The 17,816-nt window shown below is 36.5% G+C and overlaps 1 protein-coding gene across 8 annotated transcripts in view; it reads right to left on the reverse strand.

The window, feature by feature from the left end:
* Positions 1-6,257: 6,257 nt before the first annotated feature.
* PHTF2 (putative homeodomain transcription factor 2) overlaps positions 6,258-17,816 on the reverse strand; it is a 76,660-nt gene continuing 65,101 nt past the window's right edge. For all 8 annotated transcript variants that reach the window (XM_026095028.2, XM_026095020.2, XM_064505178.1 and 5 more), the window contains 4 exons: positions 16,938-17,093; positions 12,594-12,689; positions 9,330-9,455; positions 6,258-8,678 (listed from right to left, as the gene is read on the reverse strand). In XM_026095028.2, coding sequence (XP_025950813.1) covers positions 8,658-8,678; positions 9,330-9,455; positions 12,594-12,689; positions 16,938-17,093 — 399 coding nt within the window. In that variant the 3' untranslated portion in view covers positions 6,258-8,657. The remainder of the gene's footprint in view (positions 8,679-9,329; positions 9,456-12,593; positions 12,690-16,937; positions 17,094-17,816) is intronic.

Genomic DNA, 17,816 nt, shown 5'->3' on the forward strand with positions numbered 1-17,816 from the left:
CTCGCAGCCTCGCTGCTTTAATGCTGAGCAACTATTTAGATTTTGTTTGCTAAACCGCATTTTTCGATCAGCAAAGACATTCACTTCCCATCCATTTACATGTACGAGATAAAGGAAGAGCAAAAGATTTTGTTTAATTTACTACCACATATCTAGAGACTTGGGTTTGGATTGTGATTCTGGTAGGAGGCAGCTACCTACTCCCTGATTAATTCCGTTACCAACAAGATGATGCTCAACGGGCAGGGAGCTGCTCCTAAGTACCTGCCAGCAGCTGAAGGCAGAAAAGGGGATGTGTGTGCGTTTATGAGTGGTGGGGTGTGCACAGAAGTAAAATACTGTCATTTCTAGACTGAAGTAACAGACAAAATAAGAGGCAGCATTTTGGAAGTTTGCCCCTAAACTGAATGTGCCTTCTTTTGCTTAAATTTATTAAACTAACATAGGAAAAAACAAAGCAAAATGGATAAATGTTGTCTGTAGTACAACCTTATTTCTTATTCCAGGTAATATACTGATTTGTATTGGAAAAAAATTATCTGACCAGTATTCAGGACTATTTCTTTTATCATAGGTGCTTTCATCCTTGCCGAAGGTTGGGCTGCAGTAGCTTCCTCACTTAAGTGCTGGAAGGGAAAAGAAAATCTCTCTCGATTTCTCTCTCTGAAGGATCTTCAGTTATTGACAGTGGGAGATACAGCATTATTTGAGGCCCAGATGACGGGCTTTTTTATTGTGAAACCCAATCTGTAGCAATTTCTAATTTCTGAAATTTGACTTAAACCAACTCAATCGTCAGCTCAAGTGTAAAACTGTTTAAAGAGAGGAAAATAATAGGGAAGGAAAAGGTAAAAATAGAAATTTTAAAAATTCATTTTATACTATTCCCTAATAGCACTTTACAAGTGCTATTTTTTAATGTGATGAGGTTACACACTGACTCTCCAACATTTAATCTAAAATAATTCTGTATGGATATTTTACACTTGTATAATTAAGATACTGAACAAGGAAGGGTACTAAAGGTGTAATTGCTAAGTTCTTAGATGCCTAGCTGCTCTTAATGCAAAGTAATTGACGTAATCCAAACAGCTTTATTTGCTCTTTTCTATTTATTTCTAATGTCATACTGCAAATTTTCTCTGATGCAGCCAAGATCAGACTCAGATTCTGGCCTGAGCTTTTGCATTAATATAAGACAATCACAACCCTGACCTCCCCTGTGCTGTTACATATCTACTTAGCTAAAACACTGTTGTGTCTCTGGCATAACAGCGCTAAAGAAATACCTTCTGATGCCTCGTTGCCAGAAAGCCCTGTCTGCCTTAAACCTGGTGAAACAACAGCTCAAGTGCAGAATTGCTGACAAAGTGCCAGGCTGCTACGGTGCGAGTATGCAACTGCCACAGGCCCCAAGCAGCAATCTCTACAAGGGACAGGCCTGCTGCTGGAGAAGCAGATGCCAAGTACGAAATTACAGATACAGCCAAAAGATGGTTGACCAGTTTTCCTCCATGTGGAACATGGAACTATATGAAACATGAAATATTAAGCAATAATTTTCAGCATCCTTGAGGATCCCATAGTTACCTATACCTATCAAAGTCCAGAGGATACAGTACTCATGAAGATCAAAATGACCAAAGATAACAAATGTCTGGTAACCAAAGTCAACCAGCTCTGAGACTGGTAGCACAGCGCAGGTATCGTCTACACTTAGAACCTATCTCTCCACCTTATCTAGCCTCCTCAGGATAACTTTGGTAACTCATGGTACCTAGGACCCTAATTTAGCCTGCCCCATGTGACTTGGTAGCCCAGAGTGCCTAGGGCCATGAGTCGAGGACAACAGTCTTGAACGTGCCAGAAACTTCAACAAAATGACTAAACTGTATAATTTTCCCTAATATAGTCTCTAACTAGAGTCAGTGACTAGGTTTGTATCAAAGTCATACAAAAATGCTAGGGAACAGAAGAGCATCTGACTCACCTATCAACCTTGCATTCAGGTTTAGCAGCATTTCTCCCCAGGATCAAAAGAGATGCCGAAGCTGTAGGCCTATCACCACATACAAGAGTTTCAAATTTTCGCCCTTCCCTTTCTGCTATCAAAGATGTTGGTGTCTAAAAGATAATGCTGTAACCTCACATTTGCCAAAAGCCAGTCACCACCTTGCCTTAGAGATGTATCTCTCCCCTAACTTAAACCTAGACACAGTGAAGTTAAAAGCATGTGTGTGCCTTAGCCTTCATCCATCTTCTGGAACAGCAACAGCTATGCTTGGGCTTATGGGGCTTGCTGCCGTAGAGATTACACATGGTGTCACCACCTCAGGCACAGCAGCCAAATAGTAGGGATGGGCTCACAAGTAGCCTTAAGACCTCCATTTTATCCAACCAACATAATCCAGGGGTTGTCCCCTGCTCCCAGAGCAAACGTGTGCAGCTGAGCAGAGATGACCATCTTGCATCCACAGCAAGATCAAGTGACAAGGGATCACACACACAGCCTCAGCCTCCTTAGAGGTGATCTCTGTATTTTTCCACTATTATCACAAAACTTCCTGTCATGATCCACTGAGGGAAGCTCTCTCTTGATCTTAGCCATGGGGACTAGAAGCAAACTATGGGGAAGATGTTGGAGTCCCTAGGGGAGGAGGCACCACAAGAAGGCCCTTCTCATGGCTGCCAGTATGTCTCAACAACCTGCTGCAGGTGCCAGACTCGAGATGAGCAGTGACTGACCCAGCAGTAAACTTCTTGAGGTGAAATGGAGGAAATCACTCTCTGCCAAGCCCAATAATGGTGGACTCACTATATATGTTTAATACTACAGACATCCAACTATGACAGCAGGATGGCCAAGAGGAGGGAGTCAGGGAACAGGAGGTCCAGGTATCAGTGGGATCATGCTCCCAAGTTATCCTTATACTACACTGCCCATGGCAACTGCTGCAGTTTCCCCCTTCTCAAGAGAACCCTGTTTGGTTGCTGTCAGCAGTGGGGTCTATCTGCTCAGCCAAGCAAAATGAGCAGAGTTGATAGGTACCACCAAACACCTCCATCAGTCAAGTCATGAATGTTGGCAGTACAGAGATCTTCCAGATGCTTTGCAGCACTCTGTGCCTTTGCAGCCTGGGCCAGACAATCCCCAAGGCCCAGCAGAATTGCCAGAATCATCCCCTGAACCAACATACCTGGCAAAGGGACTCTGCAGTGCAACTCCAAAGGACATCTCCAGGCTCCATGCATCAAAGATGAGAGAGAGGGTAATTTTCAGGAGCAAGAAAGTATGCTTGGGCAAGTAGGATCCTAACAGTCCAGCAAGGACTGATCAGTTTTTGTGACAAGGTAAGAAGGCAGCATTTGATAGGAAGGTCACAGTACAAGTGAAGACAACTCTTTTACAAAAAAAAATACGGACAATTTCTCAAGATCCTCTCATACACCACCTTGCAACTAATGGCCTATAAGAAAAGAAAGAAAATTGCATTTCCCCTACAATTTGTAAATTGCCTTTATGACTAAAAGGTTCGCTTCCCCTCTCCTATATCAATACGGACGTATATTTCAATATAAGGAGAAACGAGGACCAAGAAGCAGTAGTGAAGGCATCTAAGCAAGGATAAATTGGATGAGGCATTGTAAGGAGCTGGCTATTAATAAAAAGAGCAGCTGGAAACAAAAATGATGTAGTTCTAACAGGTATGACATATAAATGCATGCCCTGAAAAGAGATGAAATCCAGCTTTCTCCAACCTGGTGAACAGAGAAAAGAGCAAGTAGAAGCAAACAAAGCAGGAGATAGCCATGGTTATTGACATATCCCCCTAGTACTGCTGCTGCCACCAAAAGTGCATCTTCAAGACACAATCTTGCCCTTTTTGCCCCCTCTTAGAATTTTTGCTATGAGGAAGCTGGTGCAAGCTGTAGGGGCTCTAAAATCAGGACAGCAGCCTCCTGTATTCCTTGTCTGTCAACAGTGTTAACTTTTGCTATCACAGCAGCCTTAGTGGTTGTGTTACCTGTAGGAAATGGTTAAAGAAGCCAAAGGGAAAGCTACAGCTATAACTACTGGGTGTGGGACAGAAAAATCACAGCTCAGGCAAAAGGAAGAAAATGATGATGAGGCCTGAATGGAAAAACGAAAGGGCTGGGGGTAGAAGAAGAGCAGGACATATGACAACAGCAGCAGGTCAGTGCCCCATAGAATGTCCTAGGAGAAAGGGGTAGGAAAGCTTACAGGAGCTGGAGAGTGGAAGAATATTATGTATTACTGTGCAGGAAAAAATGAGATTGCTCAATGGACTAAAAGTAAAAGAAAGGAACAAAGAACAATATTCATGAATTCCCTCTCCTCCAAAGCTCTCTGTTATGCTGCAGCAAATTCACTACTGAGAAATTGATAACAGGAGCCTAACCAAGCAGACAGCAAAGGGTATAACCAGCACTAGTGACAGCCTTTTTCTGCCTTCTCCCTCCAACAGCTAAGTTGCATCCCTTTGCGTTTGAAGTATCCAGTAAAGGCAGTAGTGGCAGCAGAAGCCCACGATCGCCATCTGTAGAGAACAGAGAAATAGGTCTCTCTACTGCATATGGTTCCATGCTAAAGATGAGTCTTTGGAATTTGAACCAGTAATATTCTTCAACATTACTGCAAGTGAAAGATGCTCACAATCCACAGAAGCTTTGAAAACTATTAAATTTGATATCTGCCAAAGGATTTTAAAGGTCTCATCCACATAAGACAAAAGGAAAGATTAACTGAACTATTAAAGCACCTTTCTGCATTTCACTTGTACTTTTTTAAACTTCATGTTCTGTTCTGGCATATGCTAGGCAGAGGTAATATAGCTTAGCAAGAAAAGGTTGTAAAAACTACTTTTTGCAATACATGTAATCTGCATGGTCTTCGGCCCATTGAAGCCTAACAAGGACAGAAATAGGTTTGCAATCATATATTAAACGATGAAGCACACATTGAAACCTTTTAAAATTCACTTCTGTGTTTTCCTGAAAGGTCACGTACCCCTTCAGATTCCAAACTTAGCAAACAGGAGAGATGCACATGTAAAATCATCTTCCTGCTGAGTTGCAGAAATATAACTCTTTCCTGAAGAGGTACCAGGATTTCTCATCATAATAACTGGTGTAAGATGGATGCAACATATGGAGAACATTCAGCAAATGCTAAATTCACATCTGAACACCAACAGATGCTTAAGTTTCATGTAGGACTGGTTATTGAAGGGGACAGTTTTAAAGTCAGGATTGATAAAATGGGACACAATTTGTACCAAACCACTAATGAACAATACATCAATCTGAACCTACCATCTTCAGCTACATAGCCATTTCAGAAGATATTTAGACATAGACTGGGTCTGGACTAAGACGACTTGTCTAACATTTGCTGACCACAACTTAACACTTTGCTTAGAATTCCAGCACACCAAAAATGTAATTTAGAGATGAATATAAAAAAATGGCCTTCGGAAGATGCTAATTGCTAATGTATAAAAGTGCCCTTTGTGAACATCAAGAGAAATTTTAAATTGCAAATTGCCTACCTTCACAGTAAGTTTAGAAAGTGAGCAGCAATGAACAAATGTTTGTGGTGTAACCTACTGCCAAATAGTGAGTGGTCAGAGATACCTACCACCAGCAGAACGAGTTTGAAGATTAAGGTTCTGAAAAGCCAAAGTAAGGCTATTAAAAATGGGTTTTTGAGATCTGGTCAAAAATTTTAATGGAAGACTTTTGTTAGAAAATATTGATATCACTAAACAATAAATCAATAGATAAAATAATAAACTATCAAACATTCTGTCCAAATATTCTGTAAGATCTTATTGAAACATTTCATCTTGATTTTATTAAGTGCTGCAGTTTGCTTGAACTTTGATTTTTACATTGAAGTGTACCTTATGCTATAATGAAACTGTCAAAATGGCTATTGGAATTAATCCCTTAAATCTGAAAGACTGATTCTGTTTCAATACTTTTCAAACTGCGCTATTTGAAAACTGCGCTTCTAGTTTTATTAATAAAATTAAACTACTTAAAATAGCTGAAAGTTTGTGGTCTTGCAATAAAGTGCAACTTTGGCAACCATCATTTGTATTCCACATCCAGGATTTCTCTGCTGAATACGCTTTAACTTAAATGGAATATATATTCACAGACATGGATTTAAATCAAAACAGGCAGACTCAGAAATATGCTGGATAATACTGAAAGATATAGCTCACTGCACATTTTTACCTTCAGCCATAGAAAGCTTTATTCCAAGCCTGATCACACTTTCAGTTACAAAACGTGGCAAAAATAACAGGTAACATGCAAGATCTGCCATATTTCTACTTGCCTCTATTTTCATACTGCATTTTCCATACTGAGGGATGGAGAACAAACCTCCCCCTTTTTAAGATGATGAATATACCAAATGGTAGCAATTAAAAGTTTTACTTTTTTTTTTCTTCCCATTTCACGAATTTGTTTTATTCTCCCCATGCCGCCATTGTTAGTGCAACAATCCAGCACAGTGCTAGTTGCTGAGGTATATGTGGTTACATTTCACCTTCTACTGAAACCACAATATTTTCCCCTCTCTTTTTTTTAATGCTACTGAAAACCATGTATTCAACATTTATGTATTTTAAAAATATTTCCATTCTAGAGTAAACAGTGGTTTTGTAATAGTGACAGGCTGTAAAAAGCAATAGCCTTATCTTTTACCCCCATTAAATTCCTGCTGTTATTTTTTTCTCAAAATATATTTTGTGCAAAATTAAGTTCTATGTAGGTCTGTACCATATCTTGGAAAAAAAATTGTGTATAAAATGTACTTAATTGCTAAAAACAATCCCAACATCAGACAACATAGAGAAAGAAGAAAGAGATCAGATGCAGCTGAGGTTTTCACATGAGAAACTAAATATAGTATGTTCTTAAAGCTCCAGGAATACATTCTTTCAAAAACTAGAATGCACTTTGGTCATTATTAAACATTAGTACAGAGGCAAATAAAATACAAAATGCTTGTTTTACTTTATATATAAAAATATTTTTATACCACATAAGTTTAAGATACATTACACTGTTTGCTAATCTTCAGAATTTTTTTTAAACATTTGAAGTAATGTCCAGACCTGTGTAACCTAACTGCTTTCTTTGCATTTTTCCAATATGAAGCTACTGATTTTTGGAGTTCATAAATGTATTATTTTAGAAGCACAAAATATAAGAATACTTGAGCCTGGTGATATTAATCCTCCTCATATAACTTACAAATGGAAACTTTGCTCCAACTAATGTAACTCTAAGGGGGTGAATATCCACTTTTGTCATACTGAAAAACCAGCAGTCAATGTACGACTGGTCCATGTGGGAGACAGAGACAGAAGACAGGGAGAGATGGGAAACCCAAGGCTGGAGCTCACTGAGAGTGCACTAGGGTATGACCCCTATGCGGGAGGAATGGAGAGGGGGGGAAAGTAATTTGAGGAAACAAATCTGCAGAATACCAGGCTTCATTAGTGCTGCTGCCCACCAGAACAACTTGTTTTTTGTGTTTAACTGTTCTTAAACTTAAATGTGGTACGAATGGCATATACTACAGTGTACTACAGGAGAGCATCCATCCATCTTATGCTCAGTCATTCATATCATTCTTTTCTCCAGTGAGTTTTCACTTGTTTAAATATTCAGCTTCAAGATATAAAATATACTGCTCCATAGTTCACCATAATATATTCCATTTAATATACATTATATATGTATATATATATATATAAAGTTTCTCATTAAAAGTAACAATAAAAAGTGCACATATTGAGCATGCACAGTCAAGAGTTGTGCAGAACAGCCCAGTATTTCAAATAAATACAATATTTAATTTTATCAAAATATCATACAGCATGGTAACCATTTACAATTATTGCTCTAATAAAAGTGTTATCAAAGAGCACTTGTTGATCTGTTATATAATACCTTATTAATATCCCAGGATATTTAAACTGTAGCCTACATCAGTTTAGATCCTGGAATTACTCAAAATATTAAAAATTCCCCACTTAGTTCTAATAGTAATATAAAATATTTCTGCTACCTGTCATACTGTATTGTCAGCACTTTATTTTTGTATATGTCTCACTTTCTATTGCAACCAAACATCTATTGATGCTATGTTGTCCTCAGAAATGATTGGTGCAAATGAAATACTCTAGGCAAGTTTACTATACTTAACCAAAATAAAATGATTTCCATATAGCATTACTGTAACTAAAAATTCTAAGATATAAATGTTCAGCATTGGCTTCAGCTTTAATAACAGATGTAATAATTTAGTGTAATCAATTATGGGGATCTCAAGTTCTCAGATTTGTTTTGACCCTTTCCAAATCTGACCCTTTCCAAAACTAAACAAACATGTTTGAAAATAAAATACAAATGTCAACTAAAATGAACATAAAACAGCAAAAAGATGAAATAAATACGAAGATTGCACAAGTCAGACGTAAACACTTCAATTTTCCACACAATATCCTTGGAGAGGTTGTAGCTTCTGAAATACAGATTCAGTGGCTGCTTTGAGGCAGTTTTGTCAGTCAATAAGCTTTTCTATAACACTGTTATCTCAGCTTCCTTATATATTGTCATGATTTGATCTTCCAGAGCTGAAAAAGTTAAAGCAATAAGTCAACATTATTTCCCATCTCAGCTTTCCATTTACCAGAACTGCAACACGACTTCATTTTTTCTTACTGCATCAGCTACATGTTCAATGATATACAAAGTAACTTTTACATTCCTTTATTTGTAACAGGAAAAGAAATTGGGTAGATGTAGGAAAACACAATGGCCAATGTAATGGGCTAAGCGCTTTATGGTACATGCTTGTGGAAGCTAAGGTCCCTCATAACCTGAATCTTGAAATAGTTTCCAGAGTTCGTAGAGTTCAGATGGTAGAACGCAGAACCTAATAAGACAGTCCTTAAACATGCACAGACTGACACTGGGTGAGGTTGGTCATGGTAATAAGGTTAAATAAGGTCTCTGTATTTATGTATAGAAGTGCCTCTGTACTTATGAGTTCATCATTGTTTGCACTAAATACAGCAAGAAAGCCATAAAAATACAAAAAATTTCAAAGGTGCTGCTTTGACAAATACATCACTATTCTTCTGATACAGCTCAAATTTCAAAACAATTTTCAAACAATAAGTCTTCCAGTTAATACATAAATTGATTAGGTTACAAAATACTGTTAAACTAATGTAACGTCCTGAACATCACTGTGAAAGACAGCATACTTAGCAAGTAGTTACCTTTAGATTAAATCCAAGCAAGTCGCTGATGACACCAGAAACAGCAGACAGGATGACAACTTGGGTGATATTATAAAGCAGTGGGTTCATTGTAAGCCCATATAACCTAAAGGGACTGTCCAGCTCCTAGTGATGGGAAACACTGACACCATTAGAAAGCAGGAACTACACAAAGGGTTTTTGTTTGCTTGTTCTTTTAAAGCTCCAGAAAAAGCATTTCTCCAATAATCACTACTTATCTTCTTACTATAAGAGTAATACAGAATCAATAAGTTGCCTTAAAATATCAAAGTAACCTAAACACTGAAAAAATAGTCATAATGCTTCAGTGTTCAGAACTGAACAGATTACATGCAATGCAGCTTTATGTAACACTTTTCATAGCTTTAAATTTATCCACGTATTTTAAAAAATACCATGTCATTGCCGATTTGACTGACTCATGCCTTTTGTAACATACTGTCACTTGCACTTCTTCTAATTATTAGATAGTAATGGAGTACAACAGTTCACCAGCAACACTCATATTAACTGACTGTGATAACAGTTATTTCTTATTTGTGTTACAGAAAGTAATAAATTGCCTTAACCCACATTGGAGTTCACTGTGCTGCATTTTCTATACATAAAAGGAGAACTCCAATCAATGAGTTCAGAGTCTAAGACAGACAAATTGCCATAAAACAGAACACATCACAGAACAGCCAATGCCATCAGCTCTCATTAAATGTGGGTACAGAAAGTTCCTAAAATAATGTTGTCTTTCATGCTTGCTCATATTTTATACCATATTTTTGTTCACATATATACTGAACTATTATATATAGTTTAGGAAGTCTTCAAGTCACAGCAGACTAAAACATTCTCCTATAAAACCAATTTGCGAGAAAACAGCCACCATGTTCACTGACTGTTGATTGATGTGAAGGGTTACTTTAGAGAGCAAATTTGGAGGCTACCTGTCTAGACCGTCTACTATTTTATTCATGTAGCCAGGAAAGCGGAAACCTAGTTCTCCTGGCCCCAAGCTACCATCTTTTGAGAATTCCTTACAATTTTCCAGAAATCATCTTCAGTGTCAAAAGAGCTAACAGAAGTACAAAACAAAACAAAAGAGAATCCACCGAGAAATGAAATATTTTCCACAGTGAAAGAAAGCTACCTTATTACTATGAAAAATTAACAAAAATGCCTTCCCTAATGCAATTCTCTTCCTTTTACATTAATTTTGAGAGTTACTTCTGGTGAAGATAGTTAGAAAAGGAAGATTAAGAAAAAAACACTAAGAACCATATAACTGCCAGTATTTTACATTTTGTTAAATGGAAGTATCAAAATATTATCCAAAATTAATCTGCAAAGTTGAACAAAGAAGGTATTGCACCAATTTTGCAATTCTTCGTAAGTGAATAAAGTCACCCAAACTTTTCTGGCCTAGAAATATGCCAAATGAAGGAGGCATAAAGGAGTTTTAAAATATAATAATGGATAATATAAAGTGTAACAATTATCACTGCTTTGGTCACCTATGCTTTGTAGCTTTAAATCCATCTTTGTCCTTCTTCTGCACTAAATCCTAGGTCTTGAACAAGGTTATATAAGAACTTGAGAGCTCTGACTCTTCTTTCAGGAAAGGTAAAATAAGAATGAACAACCTATTCATTCAGATGTAATGTAGTATAAAATAGTGCTACAAATATAAAAGATATAAAAGGCATGATTCTGAAAACGGCAGAGAAATCCTTTAAAACAAAAGTTTTCAGCTTGTGGACTCATCTTACCAACTTTGGGAGTAAGAACTCAGTCAGTATATTTAACACAAAATATAATCTTCAATAAATGCTTGAAGGATCAAAAACATCCAAAACCAAAATATCAACTCCATTTAGCTGCTGGGCATGAGATAAGCAAGTGCCTCAAGCAATTGCCAAGAAGTCATTTAAAGCTCATAATAGGTGGCTTGTAAATCCCATCCCACTTTTGGGCACACCCTCACAGTAACTAAGGGATGGCTTGAGTCTGGGATTTGTCTTAAACCCAAAGGCTCATATTGGAAAGGCCATGCCAGTTGACACGTTTCTGGAAGGAGAAAAAACATAAAAAGTGTTTCGAAAACAGTGAAGAACACTATAGGAAACCAGACCAAGAGTCCAACAGTGCCCTATCTGCAACAGCAGCTACTTCTCCTCCACCTGCAATTTTCCCAGCACGCAAAGATTCTGTATCATGACATATCCTGAATCTGTTGTAGTTTGTCTAGTTAGTAACTTTTACTGAGGTCTAACTACTCATCTAGTCTCTCCTTGAACCCAGGTAAGCTTCTGGCATCCATAACAGCCTTGACAAATAATTTCACAAATTTGCTACCTGTTGCACAGAGAACCACTTCCTTCTGCTTGTTTTGATACTGGGTCCTACAAGCTTTGTGGCCTCCCATTGTTATATCAAAAGATACAGTGAATAACTGACTTATCCAGGCTCTTCATACCACCATACCACACCTCTTAAGTCAAATCTAAAGTTTTTCATCAGGTAACCCTGAAGTAAGTTTTGGGATTAGGGAAATTTTCTGGTCTGAAGGAGAAGGAAGTAGTTCTGGAACAAGAATTAAGCTCCCAGACAAGTGGGAGATCTAAACAGCGTTCTTCCCAACTTACAAAAGAATTGGTGCATTTGAAGATCAGAAACACTTAGCAAAGGCAATGTAGGATCAAATGTGTCTTCCTGAGAACTGCAACCACTGCTTTGTTCAAATAATAATATTAAAGCCCTAAGCTTGTCAATGCTCTAACCTTCAATAAGGGAAAGAAAGATGATTCTTCACCAGCATTCTAGAAATGGGAAGGAGTAAAGAAAATATGTTCTCTCAACACAAAGAAATTTTCTATTCACCAAATGCGGGTAGTTGGCAAACAGGATAATATTACATATGCAAAAAAACTTTCCTACTAATCAGTGAAATTCCATGCAAACATGCAAAAAATATTTGCCCAATAGTTAGAGGACACAGTTTGACTTAAGTATTTTTAATTATATTAAATGAAACACAAATACCTTGCATTCACATATAAATGGACCTACGTAACAATCTCTATCTTCCAAAAGGATTGTTCTGTGATAGTAAGTAAAGACAACATTAAGGCCAATCTAATTTAATTTGAAACACTAACCACTAACAGTTTTTAAGAGGAATTATTTTTGTAGAAGAATTCAAATCCTCCAGCTTATTATTAAAAAATACTGTAATACTATGTTAAATCTTACCTTCAATAATTTAGTAGCAAGTTTTAAAACATTGTTCACTAGTGTCAGTTCCTCCTTCTTATTAGGCTTTTTCTCCATTTTCAAGTACAAGTTTATCTGATTTAAATAAAGAATGAGTATCACCACTTAGAATTAACAGGAATTCATTTCGAAACAATTAATAATAAGACCAAGTGATTACTCAACAGCCATACGATACAACAGGAATTACATTTCTGCAAATGAGCAAATTTTTTCCTTTTTAATATTAAAGAACAAATACTAGCTCAATACTGTAGAAAAATACAATGTTCTATAACATAACAAAATACATTTGACACTAAAGTTTACAGTTTTTGCTGTAATGATGTCACTTATCCACAAATCAGGCAAGAAAAACACAAGTAGGTGTTTAGGCTCTGCAAAATTTCTTTTTCCTTCTTTGATAAGTGTCTGAGGTTTGTCAATTCATCTCCAGAGGCTATTAAATTAGGATGTCGACCTTACAGGCTTAACATTCTAAGTTACTGAATAAACTGAAATGATAACACATAATTTTGCTAAAGTACATATATTTTTTAAATGGTATAATTGAGTACTTCATGGACATCTTAAGCACAGAAAAATCAGCCCTTCCAGAATCTTGAGAAATAAGAAAAATTAAGCTCTTTATTGCTGTAGGAGAACAGAATATTGATCATTTCAATACTTGTGCAATCCAGACTTTCTTAAGCCACTGTCTCCAAGAAAATTTAGCCAAGAGCACAAATTAACTCTCTTTTGGCCTTCTAGCAATTTTGAAGCATCGGCTTCATTCCAGAATGACACATCTTTGCTATCCTATACCAGGCAAAGGTTGGCTATTTGTTAATACATAATAAAAGTAAATGAAAGCAAAAATAGCTCAACTTGATAAGCTATGAACTTTTTATTTTAAGATTATAACCTTCAACAAAATAAAAAATAAGCAATTTAGCAATACTTTGAAGTAGTCCTTCAGACAGTGACACTTACCAAGCTACAGCAGCCAAGTCACAGAAATAAAATGATGCTATAAGGGTCTTGTAAGTTGGTAATTGAAATAAGGACAAGGGACATCTAAACAAAGTAACTTAATATTAAAAGTTCTCCCTAAAAAGGTCACTGTAATTTATACAATGAGATTAAAATCAAAAAGTATGTCTAAAACATTCCAAAGCGTGTTGGGCTCCTGATTCCATTTTCAGAGGCAAAGGGATTCCAGACCTTAAATATAAAACTACTGATTTCAGCAACACAAATGTCTAAAAGCAGGAATAAACTAAGACTCTGAAAACTCTTAGCAACTCTGAAAAAGTGATAGCTAACAAATCCTAGAAAGGTCCACATACCTTTTGACAGCTATATGATTTTATTCTTAGTTTACGAAAAAAATGACAGTCTTCAACATTCAACAGCATACTTTAAAATATGAGGGGAGTCTGAATGTCTATATGCACAGCCATCTACTCTACCTATTTTGAGGATGAACTTCGCAAGACAACAACTTTGATCAGAACATGCTTTGTGTTTTACACAACAAGGTAAAAAAAATTCAGGAGGACTTGAAAAATTACAGACAGATAGCACGCAGTCAAAAAATGCCTTAATCTAAAAATGACAGGTCTTTTAGTTTCCCAGCATGACTCCTAATCATTAAATTCAGAGGCTGAACCTAGAGCAGGAAGAAGCTGTTGGAATTTCGTTGATGGAAAGTAAAACTTGCAATTTTATCTTATCCATGGGGCTTTATTTAGTGGGTGTTTGTTTTTTGGTTTTTTTTTTTTTTTTTTTTTTAAAGTTACGTCAATTTTCAGTAAGTCTAATTCCACTAATATCTGATTTTGGAGCACAACAGTTCAGATGTGCCCCACCCCCTACACACGATAGACACTTCCAGTATTTATTCTACTATAATCAACTGAATTTAAGTGAGTCAGTCTATTGTCATGAAAGGCCAAAATGTCAGAATTTTACAAGTCTTTCTTAAGGAGAAGGTTAAGATAGTGTTGTCTCCAGCTAGCATGAGTAACTCCTACAAAACGAGTCAGAGTTCCAACTAGGGCAATGCGTATCCTTTTTTATTTTCTGAGAAATAATTGTGAAGTGAATTACATATTTGTTCTAGTTTTCATTTCATAAAGTGCTCAGACCTTTTACAGGGGGGAAGTAAATTATAATAGGATAAACTGGATTCAGTACAAAATTAAGTGTCTGATGATCCAACAATTTCTGAAATAAATGCTTAAGTCCTGGGTACATAACAAGACTACTTCTTTCAATGGCTACTCTGGCTTAAAACATTTACCCCTCAGCATTACAAATTTTGGGTGAACTCAGTTTTATACAGATGGTAGAATCTTATGGTTTAGTTGAAATGAACAAGCTCAAATCCCTCATCCATTTTTCTATTTAAGAGTTGACTCTCATGAATAGCATAGTATAGAAACCTATGAAAGCAAAACAGAGTAGAAATTCTAATTTTTTTTCTAATCTCTTTTCCAAAATTTTCCTCCACTTTTATTCCAAGAACAGAGAACACAAACTTCACTGGGACATTAGATTATCTATACTCTGAGGATCCAGAGAACAACACAGAGCTCTCCAGTTACAGCAATGTCCGGCTATGGAACTGGAGGATCACTCTAAGCTGCACAGTCAAACCCACTAGGTACGATGCACAAAGGCTATTAAAGTAATAGCGGCACTCCACAGACTAAAATCCTACATCTGGTTGCCTCCGCTACATGTGCAGACATTGCCAAGTCAGACTATCCACTGTATCTCGGGTGACAGCCTGCCCAGATCTTTCAACTTGGTGGTGGTACCTGGGGAAGTGGGGGAAAGTTAGAGGTGTGTGCCTTGCTATACAGCCTGAAAGGGGAACAGACAGAACAGCCTTTTTCCAAGCCTCTTTTGCCTGTCTAAAAAGTCAGGAAGGCAGGGCACAAGTATGGACTGCCTACGATACAACAGTCACCATATTTACTGGAAAGCAAATGAGTTTCCCTTTGTGAAACTCCCTTCTGATTTTCACACTCCGTATTACCCTTAAGCAGCAAATAATCCTGAGGAAGAGAAATCAAGAACACCCAACTAAAGAAACAGACATAAAAACAAGTAACAGCCTGCTTCAGTTTTGAGGAGTAACGCTGGGCAAGAGAATATCAAATCCATACAGACACTAAGTTTCAGATCAGTTTCTCTCTGCACATCTCAAGTGCGTGTACATTTACTCCTAGGTTAAATACCTATTCTGTTTGAGTAGAACTGAGCTACTTTTCAAGAATAATTTAAACTAAGATCTTAAAATGAGAGCCAAAAAAGTATTAAATAGCATTAACATACCATATTACTTTCATCAGAAAAACTGGTGGGCTAGCAATCAGCTTGGAGTTGAGTGCAAAGAACTCCCAGAAGCAAAGGAATGGTTTGTGTATTTATTAAAGGTTATGATTAAAATGATAGTAATATGTGAGAGTGCACCTTTAAGCAAATGTCTTAATACCACTTTACTTTGCAAGCTGGTAACTAAACTGCATTACATACCACGATATTTATGCTCAGTGCTGCTCAAAAAAAAAAATAAATAATAATAAAAAAAAGCTTCCCGTAATTTTCCGTATGAACAAGAACATTTCCTACTGTTACCCTACTTTGAATATCTTGAACCCTTAATATCTTCCTCTAAGATCCCACTCCATCTCACCATCCCCCCAAACTCCAGAAATTAAGAGATCAGAAAAATCCTGCAGCACAAAAAGTTATGTCAGATGTGTACTGAGAAGCTTCATATAAATGAGATGTGTATTACTTAAAGACTTTTTTAGCCATAATTTATTTTGTTAACTTTCACCATAATTGACCTAAGCAAGGAATCTAGGAGACTATATGGAAGCCATGTAACCTAGCAGTGAAAATCACTAGACTGGAAAAAGTGATCCACTCTGTAGAGGGTAAGTTTGTTTTCAGATATTTTACTATCTCAACCAACAGTTTGAGTTTGGGGGATTTTTCACTCTTATTTAAAAGCTACCTTCTATGTTTGTGTCTTCTTAGAGCTTTAATTACATCATTTGACATAGACTGGTATCTCTAAGCATGCTCACTTAAAGATAAAACAGGATATGGCCATCTCAAGGTTCAATGTGGTTTTTGAACAGTCACACAGACTTTTTACAGAACCTGAGCTGCAGAATCTTGAATAACTTGTTCACTACTTAACATACATCACATACTTAACTCCCTAATCCAGACTATGTTAATGTATCTAAAATGCATGTTTAAGGTCTACTAGATAAAATAAATTGTTTAGATAGAAACACAAAAGTTTATACAGACTCTCACCTGCTCAGTAAGTAATATTGAGGTATTGCTGTATTTTTTACTGGTTTCAGATCCAAGAGTAACAAATCTTAAGAGAAAAAGAGTGAGTGAAATGCACCAAATTACTAGCTCCCAATTGTAGTGACAATCAAGGAAGATCTCATGCATGTGAAGTAGCTGAAAGTAAAAGAGAAAAATCAAAGTTGAATTCAGAGTAATATTTATGCTACAACATGAAAAGAGTTATATAACGCTCAACTCCAAGGAAAAATTCGCCAGTAGTAAGTATTGTGGTTATTTCTAGGCACCAAATATTTCTGAAGTAAAATGAAAAATCGACATTCTGTTAAAGATAGGCTTTTCCTAGAAAGGTTATAAGATTTGGGAAAAGTATACTCTGAAAGGCACATGTCTTTTTTCATATCTCTAAAGCAATAAAAAGAAAACATACAAAGACAATTTTAAAATTCGAGTTCAAACTTGAAGACACTGTATAGAATGAAAAGCAAAATATATCTTCAAATGTACTAATTTATATGGAAAACTGAATCCAAGCAGAATCATTACTAAATTATATTTTTATTAAAATATATATAGTTAGCTACCAGGAAAACACATTAGTGTTAACTGAAGAAGGAAGTTGAAGAAAAAAATACAACCAAAAGTCATTCAGAAGCTTCCCTGTACACTGAAACAGAAGCTCAAGCAAATAATCTTAAGTATTGAAATTCTACTTAAGCAAAAGTTTCCTTACTACAAGACATTCCACTAGAGGGCAGGCTAACACAGCCAACAACTTTGTTTCCTACTTTTCACAAAGAAATCATCAACCAAGGTCAATCTCAAATCATATTTTTTGTGGGGGGCTGCAAAAGTAGGTTTTGATGCAAAATGTTATAA

This window comes from Dromaius novaehollandiae, chromosome 1, assembly GCF_036370855.1.
Source record: "Dromaius novaehollandiae isolate bDroNov1 chromosome 1, bDroNov1.hap1, whole genome shotgun sequence".
In the NCBI taxonomy this organism is placed as follows: domain Eukaryota; kingdom Metazoa; phylum Chordata; class Aves; order Casuariiformes; family Dromaiidae; genus Dromaius; species Dromaius novaehollandiae.